We start from the raw sequence: 24,571 nt of genomic DNA, 5'->3' as shown, positions 1-24,571 counted from the left end.
AAAAAAAAAAAAAAAAAAAAAAAAAAAAAAAAAAGTATATTATGAAATGAAGGATATCATAAAATTTTCTGAATTACACTATCACTAGCATATGAAATTATATACATGCTTGTTTCTTTAACAGAATTACTGCATAGTTATGAAACATCGTTTTGCACAATACCTGAAACATAAAATAAGTTTTTGTATTTCAATGCACTTCAGAGTAAATCAAACACCATTACCAGTACACTAGTCATTACCAGCCATTACCAGTCAAGTTTTCAAAAGACTTAAAAAGGGCTCATCGGTCTTTTAAAAATGATAAAGTATGCCCATAGCCTACAAAAACAATTTCTCACTACATTCTTCCTTTATGTATCCAATTTACCTAAAGTTTACTTATTTACCTAACGACAAGGCAAATAAAGAAGAAAAATGGCAGAGTCAAGATCGGCCACAAAAGACAGCCTCTTGGGGGCCCAGAGTCCAGACACCTAGAAAATAACTTGGAGGAAAAAGTTAAAAAATAAGTACCTGTTGATTCCAGGAATCAGGAGGGAGCTGAAAGGAAAACTAGAACCTACAGAGACGCTAGAGAAAGGGAGCACAATGCAGAGAAAAGAACAAAGCAGTCTGGAAGTTCACTCTGGCTCCTGGGAAGGAGAACCTGCAACCACAGACACAAGACGTGCCCTCAGGATCAGGAACTCCAGGGAGAAACAACAGTGATGCAGAACTCATGAAGAATACATGTAGTAAGAAGTACTTTCTCCTATAAAAGGCCTCGTACAGGGTAAATGGCCAACCGAAAAGCATAGCTTATAAACACTAATTAAAGTCTTAGGTTGTCTTAGCAATCAAATGAGCAACATATTATGAGATCACTAAGCCTGGAAAAGATTAATATATTCAGATGAAAAGGCAAAAGGTAAAGACAAGAGTTATCTTGTCTATCATTTTTTAAATGATGCAAACTGCCAAATGTGGTGGAGCACACCTATAACCCCAGGACTCAGAAGGCTGAGGCACGAGCATCAGCCCAAGTTCCCAAGCCTGGGCTGCATAGTGAAACCCTGTCTCAAAAAAATCCATTCTTAAAAAATTATGAGAATCAAAATAAATTAAAATGAGAATCATAGATTTCTTCACTAGCCATTCAGCAGTATAAGGAAAAAAATGTTAAATTAGACATAAAGGCAATAGAAAGACGAGAAGAGTACTATCAACAATTAAGCCAGAAAATATGTCATATTAGTAACTGAGTACAAAATGCTAAAGAGCCCCTGCAACCACCAAGTGTCCAGACAACACTTCTGTAGGAAAAAAAGAGAAACATTCCAGTAAGAACAAGCAGGGAAACCAATAAAAAAGCAACTCGAAAGCAAACTAGACAAGAATTTCTCTAACTTTCTAAGGCCAGCAGCTTTTCAAAAGGAGAGATTAGTGATAAAACAAGAATAAACACATGCTGTAAATGCCATAATCCTTTTGCATATTCACCTATCTTAACTGCACATTCAACCTCTACATGGGTCATTATAAATGTTCCCGTGAACAATGCAGCCAATTCCTTGGTCTTTAAAATTAAGAATTAAAGAATCATTCAAGACAATGTCAACACACAAATTTCTGAAACCAAATAGACCCACTAATAAAACTTATAATCAGTTTTAGTGAAGAGTAGTCAATCAAAATTTACATATACAGAGTATACACTTACTGGTTCCTCACCAGCTAACTCCTAATTTTTGTATTTCAATTAACCTTGTATCTCCTTTTAAAAATATCTGTGTCTTTAAAAAAGTCACTCTTCAGTTAATATGAATAATAAAATAAAGTACAGAGCCACCGTAGCTATATTATTAGAACATGCTGATTTATCTTAGAAGCAAATAATTTTTCAAAAAATATTTAACATTTTCATAATTATAACAAATATTTATATTTAAGAAATAAGGTCTTTTTCTTTAGAAGCATAATCTTTTATGTTCTCAATAGTTAAAATTCAAAGAAGCTCCCTATTGACTTGAAGAAGCCAAAAAACTTGAAACACATATACATCAATAGGTGCATTTTAAATCCTGAATCATTTGTATACTGAAACTATTACTGCAATATATAAAAGCTTACAAAATTTCTAATTATTTATCACAAAAATAGCAAGGCACATGTACATACCCTGCTTGAAAAAAATGATACGGTTTATCAGCATAATAAATGTATGTACACAACTTACTGGTAACATTGCTTTTAGTCCTGAACGAAGGAATTCATTCCTTAAATGTATTCGAAAATCAAGTTCATATGGAGAAGTGACAAGGGCATTGATAAACTGCATGCAGGCCACCTGTAATAAGAAAGGAAATTTTGCTTAGAGAAAATGCACTGAAATAAATTGAGGAACTATTTACTTAATACACTCAAATAATGCACTCACTAAAGACATTAATACATATATAATAAAATTTAAAAATGCAAATATATCTACATGTATAATGATGATCATTCTTAGATTATAAACAAAAAATTAACTGTAGTTTCTAATGTTCAAACTAATTCTAACAAAGAGGTAATGATGGTCAAGTGTGCATGCTTTGCTGAACAACACAGAAAACATTAACTCACTCTGAGAAACCCAAAGCTCAGAAAATACACATATAGAGCCTTTGAAATGATTATGAAATGTATCTTTCATCCAGCTGTCCTTAGAGTACCATTGCCCTCAATTCTCCATGGTTATAAATACTTTACTAAAATAAATAAAATAAAGTTATAAAGTACCCTAATATTTATCAAGAAACAGTGATAACTTGGGGAAATCATTAATTTATGCTTTTTCCATCCTCTAATCGGGATGAATTTGCACAGAATACTAAAATATATAATTAAAATAAATTAACTTGGTAAGCGTGAAAAGTTAATGTAACTGAATTAATATCAACCGGAACACACTGTGACACCAATACTAAAATGCACTGCATAATAAAGTATAGATGAGGGCTTGTTTTCCAATGAAATGTTTCATTAATTATATTGATACTAGAAAATGACTTTTGCTTTTCTTACTTTCTGATTTAAAAGCTCCCTATCATAAAAGAGGACTTACTTTCTGGAAATTGTAAATTAGAAGGGAATCAATAAAATGCTAATTTTCATGTAGTCCATTCATTATACAACAATAGCATTTTTGAAAATGCTACTCAAATCTAAGGCAACTAGCATACAGATTAGTTGAAGAGCTATATATCTAAATTGATTATATTTAGTATGTAGTGAGTAGTAGAGTGTTCAAAGAGCTGAATGCAAGGGAACTCATGGAAAATACCAAACTTAGTAAAAATGTTATGTATCTATAGAAACAACATAAATAAATCAAGGGCATAGAAGCAAAAACAAATTTCAAAAGTATTTTAACTTGTCTTCCATAGAGTTCTTTGTGATATAGTCTCACTACTTCAAGGCTGGCCTTGAATTCACTGTGTACTCTAGGCTGGCCTTGAATCTGTGTTGATTCTCCTGCCTTAACCTCCCAAGTGCTGATATCCCTACCACCACACCTGGCTCTCCAGATTTATCATTATGATAGGGCTTTTTTTTTAAAGTAGAAAGAAAAGATTAAAATGTATATTGCTTTTACTTTTGTATCTATTTTTGACATAGCTAAGCCACTTTTGAGGAGATCATCTATTTTACATCCAGTTACAAAAAATCAAAAGTTTCATGTTTTAAAAGGGGAAACTCAGGTTATTTGTTACACTGCAAGACATCTAAATGACAACTGTACAAGGTACTCCAATTTCAAGCAATGTCCACATATCAAGATAAAAGCAACAACTGGCTAAATATTTGGCATAGAATTGATATTACCTTAACAGATATACAAAGTTTACATACTATGTACAGTTCTATATTATTTTATTTGCTTGAGTGATTATTATTGTATTACAACTATGACATGACTGAACAAGCCAAAGTACATGCCCAATTCAAAATTAATAGAGAGAAAAGTTGCCTTCTGCTAGGGTTGTTTTTGCCAGAAGAAATTGTAGCTTAATGGCTTGTAATAATAGCCTACAAGTATAGAGAACATTCCATAAGAAACAAGTTAATGATTCTTGTAAAAGTACCTTTACACAAATGAAAGTATTTAGATAAAGAGACATTAAAAATAGTAAAAGTCAAAATTAATGAACACAGCAACATAAAAATTATTTTATACTAAATAAAATAAATGCTGCAATGCTCACCTGTTACATATAATGTATAAATATATAGTTAATATGAAAACAGAAGTTGAATCTATAAATTATAGTCTCAAATAATGAGACACATTGAAGTAGTTTAAACAATAAAAGCAAAGGCTTATCAATGCACCCTTTAGTATTTATCAAATTCTAACAGAAATCTAATTAATTATAAATAACATGAGATAGTCATATATATATATATATATATATGTATACATATTTTTCTAACTTAATTTCTCAAATATTACTCCTTTTTAGAAATGTTTTTATTGCCTGAATGTGAAAAACAAAAAAGTTATCTTAAGTATTTCCATCCTTTATGCCATAGTCACTGCCTTTTTCAGAGAACAGGAACATATCAATCCAAAATTGAAATAATTGTTACTATGAATACAAATTTCAATAAATTATAATTAGCTTAAAAGCAGAATATATCACTTAATTATGAGCATGAAATAATCACTGTGTGGATGTAAATTTTCAAACTATTATTATTGTTACTATTAATTACACAAAAATGTATAAGGTTCTTATATAATTAACTCTCTAATTTCATCCTTGGGCCAGGGATTTAGCTCAGGGTTTCTACCGCCTGCATCACAAGCGCATGGTCCCGAGTTCGATCCCCAGTACCAAAAAACAAAACAAAACTATCTAATTTCATCCTCAAAAAAAGCATACAAGAGAAGTATTACCAGTATCCTCATTTTACAGATGAAGAAGTGAAGCTCAAAGCAGATAACCAACTTACATAAAGTCAGGAGGCACTGAGAAGACTCATGTTTCTAAATATCATCACCTTATTACAAATACAGAAAATTTAAGGTCCATTCAGATGTATTACAAATTCCATTCATAAATTCATCAACAAAAGATTTCAACGATGAATAAAATAATAAAATTTTATGCTGAATATACTAAGAATATCTACTTTAAAACTATAGAAAGACATACAATTAGTTTAACAGTATATTACCTAGTACATAAAGAAGTTATCAGAATATATCATGAAATATAAACAAAAACAGCAAAAGTAGAAAATAATTATTGGATTGGGTTAAAACTCAGTGAGTAGACATTCTAAGCAGTAACATATGTATAGACTTCTATGATCCAAAATAATGGTTCCTATACTCCCCCTCCTTTAATTTCAGCTATGCTCCTCTCTACTTGGTATGCATATAATGCAAATACATGCACACATGTGAATATACACATACACACAATAGTACCTCTCATCACAGTTTAATTTAATAACAATTAAGTTAAGCATTCAGCTGTTCAGTTTCACTTGCCATAGTCTACATATTCAAAATCTACATGGAGCTCAAAACTGCCATATAGAACAACATGAATATAGTACAATGCAGAAATTATAGATCGAATAGCTCTACACTGGAGACTTAAGGAAAAAGACTTATATTCTAATCTTTAAAACCTAAGGTCCAAAGAACTACAGAATTCATTCTTGAATAACTTCTACAATAGTTTAAATTTGCAGTGATTGAGCATTAACTCACTTGTTTGTATAAATTATTGAAATCCATCTGCACCCTGTAAGAACAGATTTAAAACTACTGGTGGCCATGTATACTGCAAGTACATTCATTGACTGCTCAGTTACAAGGAAATGGCCCAACAAATATGGTTGTGGGAGGGGAAAGAGAAAACAAAAGCTAGATGTGAACTGCATCTGTTATAATAAATACGTTAAAACGAAATCAAAAACAAAAATGGTATGCTCAAATTCTAAGTATATAAATCTTTAAAAGAGTGTGAGTTAACTGTTTTCCTCTTATAGTACAAAATCATTCCACCTTTTTCCTTCATGTCTTGTTTCCCTTTCCTTTTGCAAAAGATCTATCTCTCTGCTTCCTATTATGTATCTTTTATTTTGCTACTTTTTTATATACAGTGGACCCTCAGTTACAATCGGCTTGACAAATGGGTTACAGCTTGAGTTACAACCAGAATTTTAACTGTAATTTACAAAGTCTTGAGTTACAACCTGAATGCCAGATGCTTGTGCCAGAAGGTCTCAGATACGAATTTAAAGCGTTCTAGAAGAATTACTATAATATTCTTTCCTGTGTGGAGTTAATTCAGAAATCCTAGGCCAGTGTCTTTCCAAGGACACAGATATCTGCTGGGAAGAAAGTGTGGCCTAAAATTAAACAGGAGAAAGACCTTGAAGGCAACTGACCAAGTTGAGTAACAACTAGCCATCAGGAACAAACAGAGTTCGTAAGTCAAGGGTCCACTGTATTTTGGGTTTTTATATGAGAGAAACTATGAGCTTGTGAGTCACAATAAACTTCACCTAACTTTATCAAGTTAGCAATGGATCACAAGTTTAAGTTTTTCTAATATGTTTAGAATCAGGTTTATCTTTAAGAACAGTGTAGAATATTTGTTCAGAGAGGAAGAGTGCATCAATATGGGATACTACTAATTAGGAAATTGCTGAAATAATACTGGTGGGAGAAGATAAAGGCACTAGGGTAGAGAGAATGGTAAGACTTGAAAATTGACTGGATGGATACAGGAGGCAAAGAAGAATGATAACTTGAGGAAAACTAGATTTAGATAGAATATACCTCTATAATCTAAAATGAGAAACAAAGAAAGAAGGGTAGGCTCTTTTTGGAAGAATCAGGTTAAAAGGAAGAGATAATGAGTTTGGTTTTAATATCAGAAAAGTTCATTCTATTAGTTATAGCATGAGTTTTAGAGTTAGACTCCCTCGTGTCTAATCTGAGTTTTGCTTATATATCCATACTACAAAAATGAGATGTAATCTCTACATATACCTCAGTAGACTCATCCATAAAGTGGGGATATTATTACTATATTGCTCATAAAAATGCTGTGGCATTTAAATGAGATAGCATAGGTGAAACATTTAGAAGATGGTTTGGCACATGGATTATAAATGATATTTTTTGTAATGAATGTAAGATACCTTATTATGCGCTTGGATAAGTAGGTTTGAAAATTCAAAGCGGCATGAACTGAACTTATATATCTGATAATTTACTAGACATAGTTGTATATAAAAGGCAGGGAAGTAATTTAGAATGTTCATGGAGAAAATATGTACATGCCAATGAGCATAATTACATGTTTGTGTATGTATGTATAGGCATGTATGGATAGAATAACATAAAGTGATAATAGAAGAGGACCACTGACAGAAAATGGAGAACATAATACGTGAGAGGTCAGAAGACAAGCATCACATTAAAGTGATAGTGTAAGGACAATTACAGGTAGTCACACAGCAGAAAGAGAACAGTGCCTGGAAAGGTCAGGGAAGATAACCATTTCAAAAAGGGAATGATCAATAGTGCCAAGTGATCAGGATTGGAAAGAAGCCACTGGATGTTGCAAGAAGAAGATCATTTTAGACCTTTTGGAGAGCTGTGAGAAAGCTGGGTAGTGAAACGTATATTAGAAAATAAGTAAAGTTTACTATTTTAGAGACATGAACTTCAAAATGAAAAAAGTGAAATAAGGGGCTACTTAGAAGCATAAGTCATGTATACATGTGTGACATTTATTCACTTAGGAGTAGATCCTCAATATATATTCATTTTCCTATGAATTACTCTAGTTTCTCATTCTTTATGGCTGAGTAGTATTCAACTTTATAGAAAAACCACATCTTTACTCCAACTGATGGGCAAATAGTTTCTCTGGTGTGAAAAAATATCATGGTACATAAGATCCTAATGATATAATTGACAATGTGAAATAGGAAGAAAAGGGCTAAAGGTGTAGGGGAAGTGGGAAGGGTAGGGGAAAGGTAATAAGGGCAAGAAAAAAATAGGAGAAAATGAAAAAATGGAAATAAAATGTTTGTAAATGGGGAGAGGAGGAGGGGAGGGGTGAAGGGAGGGCAGGGACAAGAGGAAAAAATGAGAACCAAGACCTGTCACGTAAAGGTACAAGATCCCAATAATGAATGTAACTTTACTGTATACCTAAAATGTACCAATAAACTCAATTAAAAATAAAAAGTCTACTTTCACAAAGTTCAATGTCATCTGTCATCATCAGTGTGTCTCTGCTTGGGGTATGTACCTATTGCCTTCTAGTTAGCATATATGGCATTGCCTGGAGAAACTTTTGGTTGTCAAGACTGGGAGAGAAATGTGAAACTGATATCTAGTGGATAGGAAACAGAGATGCCACTAAACATTCCACCAACACAAAAGTGAGCAAATTACATAACACCATTCTGTCTAAAATGTCCATACTGCTCAGTTTGAGAAAAAAGAAAAGAAAAAAAAACATGAAAAAATGGAAATAAAGTATTTGTAAATAGGAAAAGGTGAAAGGAGGGCAGGGATAAGGGGAAAAATGAGAACCAAGACATGTCGTGTAATGGTATAAGATCCCAATGATGAATATAACTGTACTGTATATCTAAAATGTACCAATAAACTCAATGAAAAAAAAAGCATAAGTCAGATGAAAAGGTGTTGCAATACCTGAGAACAGAAAATGCAGCTATGATAAAGAGAATTCAATGAAGAGACAGCATATCAAGATACATGGTTTATCTTCTACCTATTTCAAGAACTGATAAAAATAATGACAATCTTATCACAAGGAAAATTTCACCTTAAATGTGAACTGGAAAAAAAATCTGTGAAGTTAATAACATGTCTTTAAAGTAAGAAGGGGGAGACATTATGTAACTCTTATTTAAAGTATTATTAATCCTGTATTTTAACAGAATTACTTGCTGTGACTATTAAAACATTTTGCAAAGTCTCAGGATACTACCGAAATAGAAAAGTCATTCTGTTAAAATACAGCAGTAACTGTATTTTTTAAACAACACATTTAAACTTTTATTTTTCATTTCTGTATCCTGAATATATTTTTGAACTTTTAGAGGATACTTTTTCTTTTGCACTAAATACTCCAAACAGACCCGCTTCACAATTCTTGTGAGTGTACTAAGCTCTGTATATAAAAAATTACTAATTTTTGTAGCTCATTAAGGTAAGAAATTTCAAACAGTAGTTTGCATATGTTTGCATCTATAAGCAATATTCAACAATTTATTGAGTAGCTATCAAAATGTCTAATTTTTTCTATATGTTTCTAGTTAAATACATACCACTTTAAAAATTCTATTCTGTCCAACTTACTGCAGGATGGGAAATGTCAACCATCTCACTGTTCGGAGTAAACTACACTATGGTAGAAGCATCATTTTATTTTTATTTTTTTTCTCATTGAGTTTATTGGTACATTTACAGTACAGGTACATTTATCATTGGGCTCTTGTACCAGAAGCATCACTTTAAAGTAGAGTGAAAGCGGTACACACAGATTGGCATTATAAAATCCCAAATTCAAAGCAAACTTCGGTCCCTTAACAGATAACATGATTTTGAGTGGGTTACTTAACCTCCGGGAAACTGATTTCCTTGATTAGTAAATTGGAGATAATAATGCATATAATTCACAGAATTTAAGTTAAAAATTTATTTAAAAATTCTTTAAATATGTAAATAAATTTGCCCCAAGCTAGGCAAACTAGGTTTAAAATATAATGAAAAAATTGAATAAAATTAAAATATTTCACTCTTCCTATATAAACTTTGCAAGAGATGCACAAATTTAGACATATGTCTGAATGTCAATGAAATTTAGTTTATAGGCCAAATCCTAGAAACAAAGACAAAACTTTCAAAAAGGGAACTAAAAAAGGCAGTTTTTAATACACATACGAAATTTTATTGAGATTAAATGTCATGATGAAATGAAATGTGATACAAAAAGGAAAAAATAGGAAAAAACCTAGTTATTAAAAATATGTATGACTTAAAAAGCACAACAGACAAGTTTATCTTATTAGAATTTTGTCACACTATAGAGTCTCAAACTCTGGTGGAAAAAAGATACCAATATTTCATACTAAACAAATACAAACTGTGTTAGTTTCATGTCAGATGACAAATTTTAATATTTCAATACTCAATACAAGAAAAGTTTGATAAAATTAAATGTGGAACCATGTTCTCTGTTGAATCACCATACAAAGAGTTTAAAATAGCTTTCAAAGAAAAGAGATCAAAGAGGATATAAGAAAATGAAAAGACATCCCTTCCTCCTGGGTATGAAAAAATCAACATAGTAAAAATGTCCATTTTTCCAAAACTGCTATTCAGATTCAATGCAGTCCCTTTGAAATCACAACAGTATATTTAACTGAACTAGAGAAAAAAAATCCAAAAATTCATTTGGAATCAGAAGAGACATGGAGTAGCAAAAGCAATTCTAGACCACAGAAACATGACAGTGGTTATCACAATTCCTAACTTGAAACTATACTGCAAAGCCAAAAAAACAAAAAAAAACAAAAAACAAACAAACAAATAAACAAAAAAAAAAAACATGGTTCTGGCAACGAAACAGATCATCCAAAGATCAGTGGAATAGACTGGAAGATACAGAAACAACTCTAGATATACTCAGCTACCTAATCTTTGACAAAGGAGCCAACCATCCTCACTGGAGGAAAGATAGCCTCTTCAATAAAATGTGCTGGAAAACTGGATTTCAACCTCCCAAAGGTCAAAACTAGACCCCTTTCACCATGCACTCAACTAAAATCAGCATGGATTAAAGATCTAAATATTAAATCAGAAACAATAAACTTGCTGGAAGATAAGTTAGGTAGAACTCTCAAAAATATTGGCATAGCAAAAGACTTTATGAACAAATCCTCAATAGCACAGGAACTAGCAAAAAGAATCAACAACAATTGGAATCTCATTTTATTAAAAGACTTCTGCACTTCAAGAGAAATGACCAACAGAGGTAAGAGACAACCTACAATGTGGGAAAAAATTTTAACAGTTGTTCTTCAGACAAAGGTCTACTACGTAGAATATGTAAAGAACTCAAAAAAATCAGACCCTCAAATATAAAGACCCGATTCAAAAGTGGGCATTTGAAATGAACAGACATTTCTCAAACAAGTAAAAGCAGCAAATAAATTATGAAAAATGTTCAACATCACTGGTCATTCCAGAGATGCAGATGAAAACAATGCTGAGATTCTAACTCACCCTAGAAAGAATGGTTGCTATCAAGAAATTAACAGGGCCCGGATTTAGCTCAGTGGTTCCGCTGCCTGCCTCACAAGCATAAGGTCCTGTGTTTGATCCCCAGTTAAAAAAAAAAAAGAAGAAAAGAAAAGAAATTAACCAATAACACATGCTGGTGGGGATGTGGGGAGAAAGGAACCCTTCTCCATTGTTGGTGGGAGTGCAGACTAGTGCAAACACTGTGGAAATCAATATGGAGATGCGTCAAACAACTAGTATTATAGGTACCACTTGACCCAGCTATACCTCTGCTGGGTATCTTTCCCAAAGAATTAAAAGAATCATACCACAGCGAAATATGTGTACCCATGTTTATAGTGGCACAGTTTGTAATAGCTAAAACTTGGAAACAGCCCAATTGCCCATCAGTTGAAGACTAGATAAAGAACAAGTATTTTTTTCTATAAAATGGAGTAATAGCCATAAACAATGAGGAACTAGAGACATGTATAGCTAAATGGATGCACACTGAGGTGATACTCTTAAGTGAAATAAATGGGACACGTGTAAATATTGAATAGTTTCTCTGGTATGAAAAACTAAAAGTGTAAATAAGGTTCAAATTGTATAACAGATAATGTGAAATAGGAAGAAAAGGACTAAAGAAGGAGGGGAAGTGGGAAGGGGAGGGGAAAGAAGGGAAAAGAAAAACTACAAGAAGAGGAAAAAATTGAAACAAAGTCTTTGTAAATAGGGAAGGGTGGAGGGGATTAAGGGAGGGCAGGGGCATGGGGAAAAAATAAGAACCAAGATACATCATGTAAAGGTACAAGATCCCAATGATGAATGTAACTGTATTGTATACCTACAATGTACCAATAAACTTCATGAAAAAAAAATATCTTTCAAAGAGTGTTTTCCATGGTGCATTAAGATGCATACACTATCTAAAAGAAAGAGATTATGATCAGAGACTAGACAACCAAGTATCAAATTCTGACTCTTATACGCTGAATCACTTTAAACGAGTTTATTTAACTCATTCTGCCTATACATCTCATATGAAAAATTGAGATAATAATACCTAGAAAGTTGAGTTGCATAATTAAATCAAATGACATATTCAAACTAAAATTTATAGTCTAGGACCAAACATTATAAATTCAAATAATAAACAGGAGTTCTCATCCCTCAAAAACAAAGTTACTTTTCATAAAACAGATCATTTCCTGTAACCACTAAAAAAAAGACAGCAGTTTTTTTTTATTTTCTTTATCTTAATAAAGTTTTTAAGCCAAAAAACTGCATACCACACAATTTACAAATTTGTTATTTTGTGAAGGAAATATTTAGGCTGGGTCTATATAAGGCTATCAGATGAACCTTGACATACAGTAGCAATTCAGTCACCTCTGTTTTGTTGAGTGAGGCCTATGAATGTTGCCTGAATATCACAAAGATTGACAAACATCATTTTCTTAAATTTCTACAAAAAGCCGACAGAGTTGACTAACATCTCTTAGGATAACAGCACTGACTGAATTGCTTTTCCTTTGGCCCTGGTTATTGCTAAGTCATCAACTTCCTGGTATAATTACACTGATTAGTAAATTATGATACTAATGATAATCATAGGGGCCATATTACTAATAATTCAGTAATATTTCCCTAAGTTTAAACAAATTATTATTTTCACAACCAAAACTTCCAACAACAGGAGGAATTTTATTTTTACATTCCATAGTATTTAAATGCAAGGTAAACTGGAGAAAGATGTCACAGAAAATGAGAACTCTAAATGTAATTCTAGATGCAATTTGAGACAAAATTAACTGACCTGTAATTGCAAAGCTTCATGATTTTCTAATCCTTCCACCACTGGTGAAAATCGTTCCCTGTTATTTCTTTCTGCTGCAGTAGTTATTGCCCCTAAAAGTTTATCCAGACTATAGAGAAAAAGAAAAAAGAAAAAACAGAATAAGAATTACTACACACATACACACACACTTATCATTAGCATGGGTTATTCCTTTCAGGCTTTCCTATTATTTTTCTGGTGCTGATGTTTAAATAGACCATTATAATTTTAAACATTATTTAATGCTTTTGACAAAAATTGTATACAGATATATGGTAAACAATGTAATGTTTTGAAATTAAACTAAACGACATATGTAGTACCTCAATACTTTGTGTATTTGTATACAAAAAATCTACTCTAAGTTAATGTCAAGTACACATTATATTGTTGTGAACTATGAGCACAATATAAAATAGATCTCTTGATAAAATTCCAACTGAAAGACCATTACAATTATTGTAATTGTGTTCCTCTAAATATATTTCTAAAGATAAATATTGATAGCTGTAAATAATTTAGGGCATCAAACTGAAAATTCTAATAGAAAAAACTGAGGAAAATGATTTTTCTGGCAGACACCCTGAAAAGCACACTTGATTACATAATGCCAAAATATTTTACTAATATATGTTTACAGTACATAATGATTACATTTGTTGTGGGAAATTGATACACATACATAATATATCTCAAATTTTTTCCTCTTTCTCTCTACTCTCAGATTTTTAATTTTTTTGTAGTGGGTTACTTTTATCAAATGACACCTGAAATGATAATTGAATTGTAATAAGTATACCAGACTAGGTAATATTTTATGAGCTGAATATTGAAATGCTAATTGACAAGCAAAATAATTATTATTTATAAACTGATTTTTCTAAGATGTCTATGAAAACTTCCCTTTTTCATATTACCTCCTCTGTTCTCATTAAGAAAAGATTTAAAGTTGCAGACAATATTTTTGTGTAATGTTTATTTTTTTACCTTTAAGTACAGCAGGTAGGACTAAGCAATATCTCATTTTATTCTAACAGTTATGGAAAAATCAACATCTTAAAACATCCCTAAATCTTTGCATGGTCCTGTTCTGTTTCAAATTGAAAGTATTACTGTCACATGAAATGTTCAAAAGAAATATTTTAGTTCATGTCCTAAGCACATTTCATTTTTATTATAGTGATTTCTCATAAACTAAACTTAATAATAACATTGAACTCAAATTTGGTCTTTGATTCATCATTATTTCATAAGATATGATTCAAAACATGTTTGATTTTGACCACACTTGCTGACTTTGGAATATACATAAACACTCAATAAATATCAACAACCTATCTTTTTCTAAGAGATTAATTTATTGCGCTCTATAAATAATTCCTCATTTCAGTTTTCATAAACAGGCAAAGTATATTCTGTTGTAAAGTAATAGCACACAATAAAGGCATCTAGTCAATTCAATTAAAGAAGTAAAGACTGCCTGGTGTACAGCATAAAGTATGAGTGCATTTGTCAAAATAACTGATTTTTGCCTATTTATCTAATGATTGTGCTACCTGCAAGTGCATAAAATTCTATTTATTTAGTTTGAACTCATCTGGGAAGAATTTCCTATTAGGAGTCAGTTTAAACCTAGTTTCGATAATATCAACAAAAAATGCTAAAATATAAACTGACAAGATAAAAATGCCAATAATTTTCTAAACTCTATTATTGTTTTTAAACTGCATGCACGCCAACTGTAATTGCAAAGCTTCATGATTTTCTAATCCTTCCACAGCTGGTGAAAATCATTCCCTGTTATTTCTTTCTGCTGCAATAGTTATTGCCCCTAAAAGTTTATCCAGAATGTTCTCTTCACCAACAATGCAAATAGCAGAAAGTATTTTTACTATTTCAGTCATCATGTTGGGTTGTTTGGGATCAATTGCTCTTGCCAATAGTAAAAGACTTCGTTCATCTCCTAAAATCCTTTGCAATCCAAACTAAAACAAAAAATCAAAAGTTAAAATTAAAATGTCTATGGAACATTTTTCAATATAAAAAAGCAACCTAAAAGTATTTTCAAAAACACCCATATCTCCACACTGAGGTCCTACATAAAATATATAAATGCTTTTCAAATTCTATTAGTTATCTATCGCTTTTTTAGTTAAACTAACTCCATCTTGGAGGTTTTGTCCCTTGGTCAGATATGAGCTCCAATATTCTACTGTACAATTTCCACAAAAATTTGAGAGAAATATGGGAACAATCAGTACTACACAAAAATTTGAGAGATATATGGGAACAATCAGTACTACTTCAACAAAGAACATGTGAAACAAATACTAATATGATTTTTTAATACAATTCTGTGCCACTGGGTATCTCTAAGGAAGTCTGGAATTTATGGTTAAATTATACAATATATTTGCATGGGAATTTAAGGTGAACAAAAAAATGAATTTAAAAGCTCAATTATGTACTATATGCCAATTAAAAAGTGATAAACCTTGGCATAGATCTTCTACCCCTTCTTGTTCTTATCCTCCTCCTTTTTGCAAAGGCTATGAACCCAAAGATATGGCACCTAGGTTTCATTAAAAGTCACAGTCAAAAGGCAGAGAAGACATCATTTTCATTTATTTTCTAGGCATGGACCCATAAATGTCCATACACAGACACACACACATAAGTTCTAACAAATAGATAAAATGCTAAATAGAGCTTGAAACGGGTTTTTCTTATATTGAAGAAAGGGATATTTTCTTTCATCTATGCACCACAAGCTATTTCTTGTATTTTTCCTGAAAAATGGTTGTTTCATTTTATAGTCTATCAGTGAAAACTGACAATGTTTCATCAGAGGAAAATTATCATTTCAAGCTAACCTGTACTTAAGTATCAAACACACGAACAATAGCATGGTTCTTAATTTAACTTCTAAAAGAACTTAGAGGAAAGAATCATTGCTAAAACTCCTAAATGTGACTTTTTTCAGATAAAAATATATTTATTAATATTTAGAGATGTAACAGTTTTTTTAACAATTTTGAACATATTTCTTTAACAGTTTTTCAGTAACATAGTCTAAAGAATACAATATTTAAGGTTAATATATAAAATCAGCTTAGGGAATTACTGAAAGGTGCCAACACAGCTTAGCATCTATCTTAGTTCATTTTCCCATTTTCTTTGCTTAAAACAAAACAAAACAAAAAATTACCTAGAAGGTGAGTCAGGTGATTGTCTTTGTGAGCTAATCGATACAGATGGTGGCAGAAGATGAAGAGAACAGAATGACCTACTTAAAAAGCCAAACCCAGGGCCAGGAATTTAGCTCAGTGGTTCCAGCGCCTGCTTCACAAATTCAAGGACCTGAGTTAGAGCCCCATTACCAAAAAAAAAGGTAAACCCAATAGAATGTTCCTACTGTTATGATCCAATGGAATGGAAGCTAGGAATAGGATAGAATTTGGAAATCCAGCTCTGTGTTAATGGAGTGAGGCATTCAGACTCCGCAATCTTTTTAAAGAACAAGTCCTGTTCCTGTACTTTCCTAACAAACACTTCTAGTGCCTTCTTCTGAAATGCGACTTTAGCATGGACCCTAATAAATAAAGAAACATGTGGAGACAAGAAAAGATAAAAAATACTGGAAAGAAGCAAAGAAAAACAAAGGGATAGGTATGTATAAAGGTGGCCAGTACAAAATAAAAATTAAAAAATATAGGCGGGTGTGGTGGCACACGCCTGTAATCCCAGCACTCAGGAGGCTGAAGCAGGAGCATCGCTTTGAGTTCGAGACCAGCCTGGGCTACATAGTGAGTTCCAGGTGAGTCTCAACTACATAGTGAGACCCTGTCTCAAAACAAACAAACAAACAAACAAAAAAAGAAATATAAGTAAAAAGCACTTGTATTGTTTTAAAAAGCACATGTGTAAATCTGAGAGCTGAATTACTACCACACAGTTACAAAATTTAACAGCTTTAGAAATCAGTTAGAATGACAGGGAAATATTTGTAAATTTCAAGATTTTATTTATTAATAATAATTTATAATATATAGGGATATATTAGATATAAAAATAAAAACATAAAAATATACCTGAAAAATCTTTCAATCCAAACATCCAAGCAATATTAGGGAAGTGGAAGTTAAGGGATAATGACTTGCTTTTCATGGTCTTATTATTCAATATATTGAAAAAGGGGAAAGAGTTTCTGAAGTAAATAATTGAAAGTCTTTGTGAACACAAAATATAATTGCTCTTTAACGGAAGTTTCCTTTTTAATTTATTCTAACATGAAATGAACATATCACTGCATATTTTCTATCCTGGATACACATTTATTCCTACTGTTTCAAATTCCTATAACTTAAAAGACCAATTTATTCATGTTCTGAGGACCTATATGTAAGATATAAACATGACCTCACTAAAACTTAGCTTAGGATAATCCAAGAAAAATCAACAGTTCTTCAAAACTGACAAACTCTTAAGATACAAAAAACAATGGGGTGATACAACAAAGTATATCCTGGGGAAAGGTTCTAGAGGAACTCTTGTCAATATATATTTCTCTAGTGACAATCCTGATTATAATTGATACCGTGGAAAACTGGGGAAGCTAACAACACAAATCAATAAGAATGTAAAACAAACAGGTTTAAAGTTCAGTTTACAGATAAGGGGACTAATTACCAATGAGGTCAAGTTATTTTCCAAAGGCATCTTATTAGCGATAAAGTATCAACTATTATCTTTTGATTTCTCTTACTATGTTCTCTTTCTATTGTTATACTTCCCCTCAATTTAAGAAAGAGATCCATCCTGAGTTGTTGAGTAGCAATGTAAAATAAATCATTTCTTGCTAGGCATAAGACTCTGTATAACCTGAGCACAGAAGTTGAGAAATTCTATACTTGTACCAACATCTAAGAGAGATTCAGAAATAGCACTATATTTTAGGCAGAGGTCTACTAGCAACCATCCATGGCATGTGTCAGTATTCTTTGACGATATACATGTGCACACTATAAATATAGTGGTACATAATACCATATGCATAAGACAAACTGCACATAACTTAAATACATAATCTTATTGCATTAGGTATGTTACCGCAACAGCTAGAAATTTCAAATGTGGCCAGTTATTTATTATTATAATTGTTTCTATTAAGTATTTTAAGATTGTTAACATACCATATAAATAATCAGGTAATTAGGTGAATTATATAAAACAGGTAATTTATAAAAGAATAATAAAAATATTCTATAATTCATATAGTTCTTCCTAGTGTTATACACATATCAAAACTAAAATCCCTTCTATCTTCTAGAGATATCATTCATATATATTCGCTCACCAACATTAATTGAACATAAAATAGAAATTTTAATCTTCTAATATTCTTAGCAAAAATGTCATACTTTACCCCTTTTCTTTTCAATGGAATAAAAAGTATAAAAATGGCACTCAATTTATGACATTTAAGTTTTCCTATTATAAAAAGTACAGAAGAAAAATAAAAGTATTACCTAATTTGGTAACAAGATGAATATGTGTAGCCTACCATTAAATATTATGGGAAGCAAAGTATATTGCAAATATTTAAATGGTACATGTGATGATTTCCATCTTGAAGACCCCTTTATATACTGAGCACAAGTCCACTATTTTGTCTGTTTTATACTTTTATACTCTCAGGCAAGTTCTCCCCTTTAGGAACAGAAGCATAAATAAATATTACTCACCTTATTATTCATAAATGCTTTGAGGCATTGAATTAGTTTATATTGATTCTTCTTATCAATATTTTCTTGCCTAAGTAAGAAAAAACTCATATCATATCATGTTCAAAAATTTTCTCCTTTGAAAAATTTTTGCAAATGTTTATTCTTACTGTTTTTTGTCCAGAAGTTTTTCCAACACATCCAATAAGAGTCCAAGACCTTCATGGCCAAAGTTGTTAACCCAGCTAAGAGATAAAAAGAATGTGTAAACAAGTTCATATATTTAAAACATTTTTCAAAATGAAACTTTGGTTTCCAAATCTGAAAATGTTATTTTAAAATTGCTTGTCATTTTCTATTACCACTGATTAAAGTCCTAACTCTGAGGATGACTCAGCAATCTTCATCTAAAACTCAGGACTTTCTTCATATTTTTGATCATTCATTTTACGGCACTGTCTTGGTAGTTTCACACACATCCTATGCTTCGGCTTGAATTTAGAAGCTGAATTTATCTTTCCTTGTTTTCACTTCCCTGAATCAATTCTTTCCTCCTTTTACTGATATTGTTAATGATATTATTACCCCTTGAATTCTTCAGACTTCTAATAGTAGCATAAATGTTTCATCTCTCATTCTCTTAACCTTTACATTTATTCCATTCATTCATTTAACAAATACTTTTGGAGCATATACATACACACACACACACACACACACACACACACACACACACATATTGCCCAGCATGTTGCAGATGGCAAGAGTTATAGGAGACAACAAAACTAAACCCTTAACATCTAAAGATAAGGAGACAAATGATGAAAACAATATTTTTAAACTGACAGTGTTTTGATGCAATAAAGAAAAATAACACTTGATAAATGGAATAAAAGGACTGCTGGGATGCTATTTTTCAAGGTTTGGTCAGTGAACGACATTTTGTAAAAGGTAATATTTAAGCAGAGCCTTATGGGAAGTAATGACTTTTCTAACAGTCCTGAAGTCCAAACCATTAATTACTGGTTTGGAATGTTCCAGGAACTATCAGGAGACCAGTGTATGAAAGCTGAGTAAGCAAGCTCCGGAGAATAGCGGGGAGATTAAATCCTATGTATGGTAGAAGCCTGAAAGACAGAACACAAAGTACTTGATCTGACTTTGTAGCATCTGGTCATGAATGTCCTACTTCTAGAATGACTTCTCCAAATGACTCTTCCCTCTTTTTCACTGCTAACAATCTAGCCCTAATTATCTTTTCTCTTGTGCATTTTATAAAATGCCAGATTAAATTGCCCTAAACAATAGACTTCTCTATAAAATCTTCCCCTGGACTACCTAGTGTATTCTGATGTATCCTTATTCTTCTTCCAGCTCCAGGCCTAATACCACATGTGCCAATAAAATTAGGGTGAAAGGGCCAGGGATTTAGCTCAGTTGCACCGCGCCTGCCTTGCAAGTGCCAGGTTGCAAGTTTGATCCCTGGAACAACAACAACAAAAAAAGTAGGATGATAATTCCTGGCACCATCCCAAAAGTTCTGATTTATATCATTTATTCTTTCTTCCAAGAAGGAAAACCCCAACACCATCTCTCTAAATTTTGAGCAATTAATATTTTTCCCCTGCAAGTCCTCCCACCAAATGCTAGTTCTGTCTCTTTTGAATTCCCATGTGATCTTTATCTTCCACTAATGACATTATGATTCATGCCACACATGTCTTATTATACACACGTCTGGATTGTAAATTCTCTAAAGATACTATATTATCTCATTCATCTTTATTTCTCCCAGAGCACTTAGCAGAGTGGCTTATAATCACTAAATAAATATGTATATACAGTCAATATTAAATACATATTTGCTGATTGACTTTTAATTAACTGTACTAGTGAGGGTAGCTAACAGAACAAGCAGGCTCACAATGCCTGAGAACTTCATATATAAATCTATAGCAGATTTCCATGAAGTAATGACTAAAATCTTACTGTTTTGTGAGTGTGTGTGTGTGTGTGTGTGCACGTGCGCGTGCATTACCTGGAGTTGACCTCAGGGTCTCATGCCTGCTAGATAAAGTCTTATACCATAGAGATACATTCCTAGCCATTATACTTAACATATTTAAACATATTGATTTATTTATTTTTGGTACTGGGGATCAAACTCGGGCCCTTGTGCTTGCACAAACTTATTTAAACATAGTAATTAAAGACAGTTTCTATTCCAGTCTTTAAATTCTCCATTTCATACGTACCTAAGGAAAAGCTTATCACTGTAGCAAAAGACTACACTTTTAAGAGAATATCAGTAAGAGTCATCAGATCACTGAAGAAAATAACTTTAAGAAATAACTCCTATTCAGAAACAGTTATATCTATAATATATATGGAAGCTTCTTTTAAAAACATCCTAATTTCCATAATGGAAATGAGAAAAAAATCAATATGGCATTGTAATGATAACTGGCAGAGGGCTACTATTCAACTGAGGCATCTAATCATAGAATGCAATAAGCTATTTTCTTTAAAGAATCTTAATAATCTGTGTGCCAGGTAGTGGTAGAGGAATAGAGGGACATCAGCTAAGTATAATATACTGCATTTAATCTATCACAGAGAAAATTCAATAGATATGATTACAGAACAATATATATTACAGCAATCTTAACATAGGAATTCTGAACAGATTTATATATTCAGCCCTCGATATCTGCTTTGGCATTTGGGAAGAAAAAATACACCTATTATTTCTTTAACACAAGCTTTTTCAATTCTGAATTTTACTTATATTTGTTTACATCTGCTATTAAAACTATTAGGACTATTCCTTTTTTGGTTTAGAGATTTATTTGATAATAGAGCATGATTTGTACTGATTCACCTGAACTCTGTTACCCACACATCCCAAATTGTTTCAAGTAATGCAGTTCATAGCACTTTGTGGTTTTCATTCCATGAAAATTACTATTGTTTTTAGGGAAAAAAGGACAGAATCATGAAACTTAGGTGGGGGGGGTATTTATTATAGTCAACTCAGTGAGGAGTCTCAACTGAGAATATTTTAGGCTGCTGTCCAGAAGAGGTCTAGTAAAAGTTTTCAGACTTTTAAAAATAGAATAGGAACTCAAAGTTGTTGCTAAAGAGATAAGTATGATTTGGCATGATGACACGCAGAAGGTTAAAAGAAAAGGCTGTGTAGCTAGACTCTACTTTTATTTTTTTCTCTTGCCACTATGATCTGTACCATTTCTCTATCTTTCAGGCATCAAACACTATGGTTTCTAGCCTAGTACTTACCATTCACTGATTCATATTCTACATACACACACACACACACACACACACACACACACACAAACACACACACACACACAATAAAGTGGTCATGAAATGATGAAAAAGTTTAAAAGCAAACGTTGGTCCCTATACGTGGGTAGGATTGTTGACACTGTAACATCAGAAATATAAATTAGTTTCTCAAAGTATACAGCCCAACCAGCAACATCAACAATGCTTGGGAATCTATCAGAAATGCAAATTCTTGCCTCCTACCCTAGAACTATTATGGAATGAGTAACTGGGGGAGGAGGGAGCAAGTTGTTATTTAAACTATTCTGGCTGGTGATTCTAATGGTTGCTCGCATTTCAGAACTACTGTGGAATGGGACGAAGTTTTGCAGAGCAGTAGAGGAAACTTTTCTTGGGCAGGACTCTGAGACATACCTGGAGACTACTTTTTATACCCTCAAAACCACACCATACATTCTCACTGACAGGAGAAAGAGATAAGCATCCAGTTGAAGCAGATAAAAAGTTGGTACATTTTACAAAGTGTGCAAATTCCAATTCTGAGTTATTTCGTACTAATTGGGGCACCTAGAACCGTAAGAATATACTGGAAGACTCAATTTCAAATCTGACTCAGGGATTGCAGATGAACACTGATAAACACATACATTTTTCTGTAGTACCTCATCCCTAAAATTCATCACAAACCTTAAATTTATAAGTGATATAAGCAGAGAATAATAAATAACCCAAAATAAGAGAACAACAGGGAGAATGATCTTTTATAATTTCCATACCATCCCTGAAACACACACTGGTTTTGTCTTTCTTTTTACTGAGGTATGATCTACATAGAGTACAATTCATCATTTTGACAAATTATAGTTATGTAACCACCCACTCAAACAAGGTATAGAATGCTTCCATCACCCCAAAATAATCCCTGGCACCCCTATGCAGTCAATTCCCTTTCTCTACTCTCAGTCCCATGGTAAATATTTAACTGACTGACATCCCTATAGCTCTATTTTTTCCAGAGTGCCATTGAGAGTTGAATTGTAGAGTATGAAGCTTTTCTGTATCAAGCCTCTTCTGCTTAGAGTAATACTATAATACACAAGCATTTAGCTGCATGGATCAGTAATGAACTCCTTGGTATTATATGGAGATATATAAACCACATTGTATCTGTGCATTAGCTCATGCAAATTTCAACTGTCTCCAGGTTGAGATTACCATGAATAAAAGTGATACAAAGTACTATAAAGTGCTCACGTGTAAACATTTGTGTAAGCATATTTTCTTTTCTTTTGGAAAAATATCTAGGGGTGGATCTTCTGGATTTTGTAAAAGTGTATATTTAACTTAGAAAAAGTTTACTTTCTAATATGGCCATTCCAGTAAGCACTCCTTTGGCAAAGTGTTATAGTTCCAGTTACGCTAAGCCCTTCTCAGCACTTAATACTCTTAATTTTTTAAATTTAGCCATTGTGAAAATTGTTTCTAGGTAAAGAAACTGAGAAGCAAAACAGTTTAAGTAATTTGTCAAACATAATTCAATGAGCAAGTAGAAGTTCCAAGACACAAACCCATAACTGACTACAAAGTCCTTGCTTACTTAAATCATATAATTAGAAATTACTAAATCAGAATCTATACATAATTTTCTATAACAACCTATGACCAGTAATTCCTGAAGAATTCATGATTGCTACAGAACATGACTGCTATGGGGGGGGTAATTCACATTGCCTCACATGTGTTAACTTTTTATTATTCAGAACTTTGTGTATGTTTAACTCTTACTATAATTAGTGCTGGCCAACTCATATCAGAATAGCCATGTCAATTACAACCGTGCAGGGATAAGACAAGGAGGGGGAAAGAAAGAGAATTTATAAGTCATGCATAATCCTGACAGTAAGAATTATATCAAAATATATTAGATTTAAAAGATAAACTGCCCAAGGTTTCACAACTTGTGGTAATTATTTTTAAAGGGTCTACTTATATTAACCAGCAAGATCAAAAGAATAAACATGTATTTCATAAACATGTATTTCAGAGAATTCATTGAACACTAAATTCAAGATAAACCAAGATTTTCCCCTGCCTAGCTCTCTGGTGGGGATGGGGGGGGATACACAAAGACAGATACAGACAGAGAAAGACACTGTACAAATGTACCTCTGTTCTATAAAAGGAGGGAATAAAATTCTAGTTTCTCACAGATCCGTGTAAAGGACAACCTTTCACTTTATCAAAAACTTTAAATTTACCCGTAAGCTAAATATTCAGACTCTGAATTATTCAGTCACATTTCATATAAATATAACCTCTAAAGACCTGGAGGGCCTACGAGTTCAGAACATTATACACAATACAGACATAATAGAATATACT

The 24,571-nt window shown here is 32.3% G+C and overlaps 1 protein-coding gene across 1 annotated transcript in view; it reads right to left on the bottom strand.

The window, feature by feature from the left end:
• The window catches only part of Diaph2 (diaphanous related formin 2), an 857,618-nt gene that overhangs the window by 628,256 nt on the left and 204,791 nt on the right, over positions 1-24,571 (bottom strand). Inside the window, 5 exon segments of the mRNA XM_033760220.1 lie at positions 2,219-2,329; position 14,864; positions 14,898-15,142; positions 18,902-18,971; positions 19,051-19,125. Of these exon segments, the coding sequence (XP_033616111.1) occupies positions 2,219-2,329; position 14,864; positions 14,898-15,142; positions 18,902-18,971; positions 19,051-19,125 (502 nt within the window).

Source organism: Fukomys damarensis, unplaced genomic scaffold (assembly GCF_012274545.1).
Source record: "Fukomys damarensis isolate Sample0158 unplaced genomic scaffold, DMR_v1.0_HiC HiC_scaffold_39, whole genome shotgun sequence".
Taxonomy (NCBI): domain Eukaryota; kingdom Metazoa; phylum Chordata; class Mammalia; order Rodentia; family Bathyergidae; genus Fukomys; species Fukomys damarensis.
The sequence above is the reverse complement of the archived record's forward strand: the minus strand, read 5'-3'. Positions and strand labels throughout refer to the sequence as shown.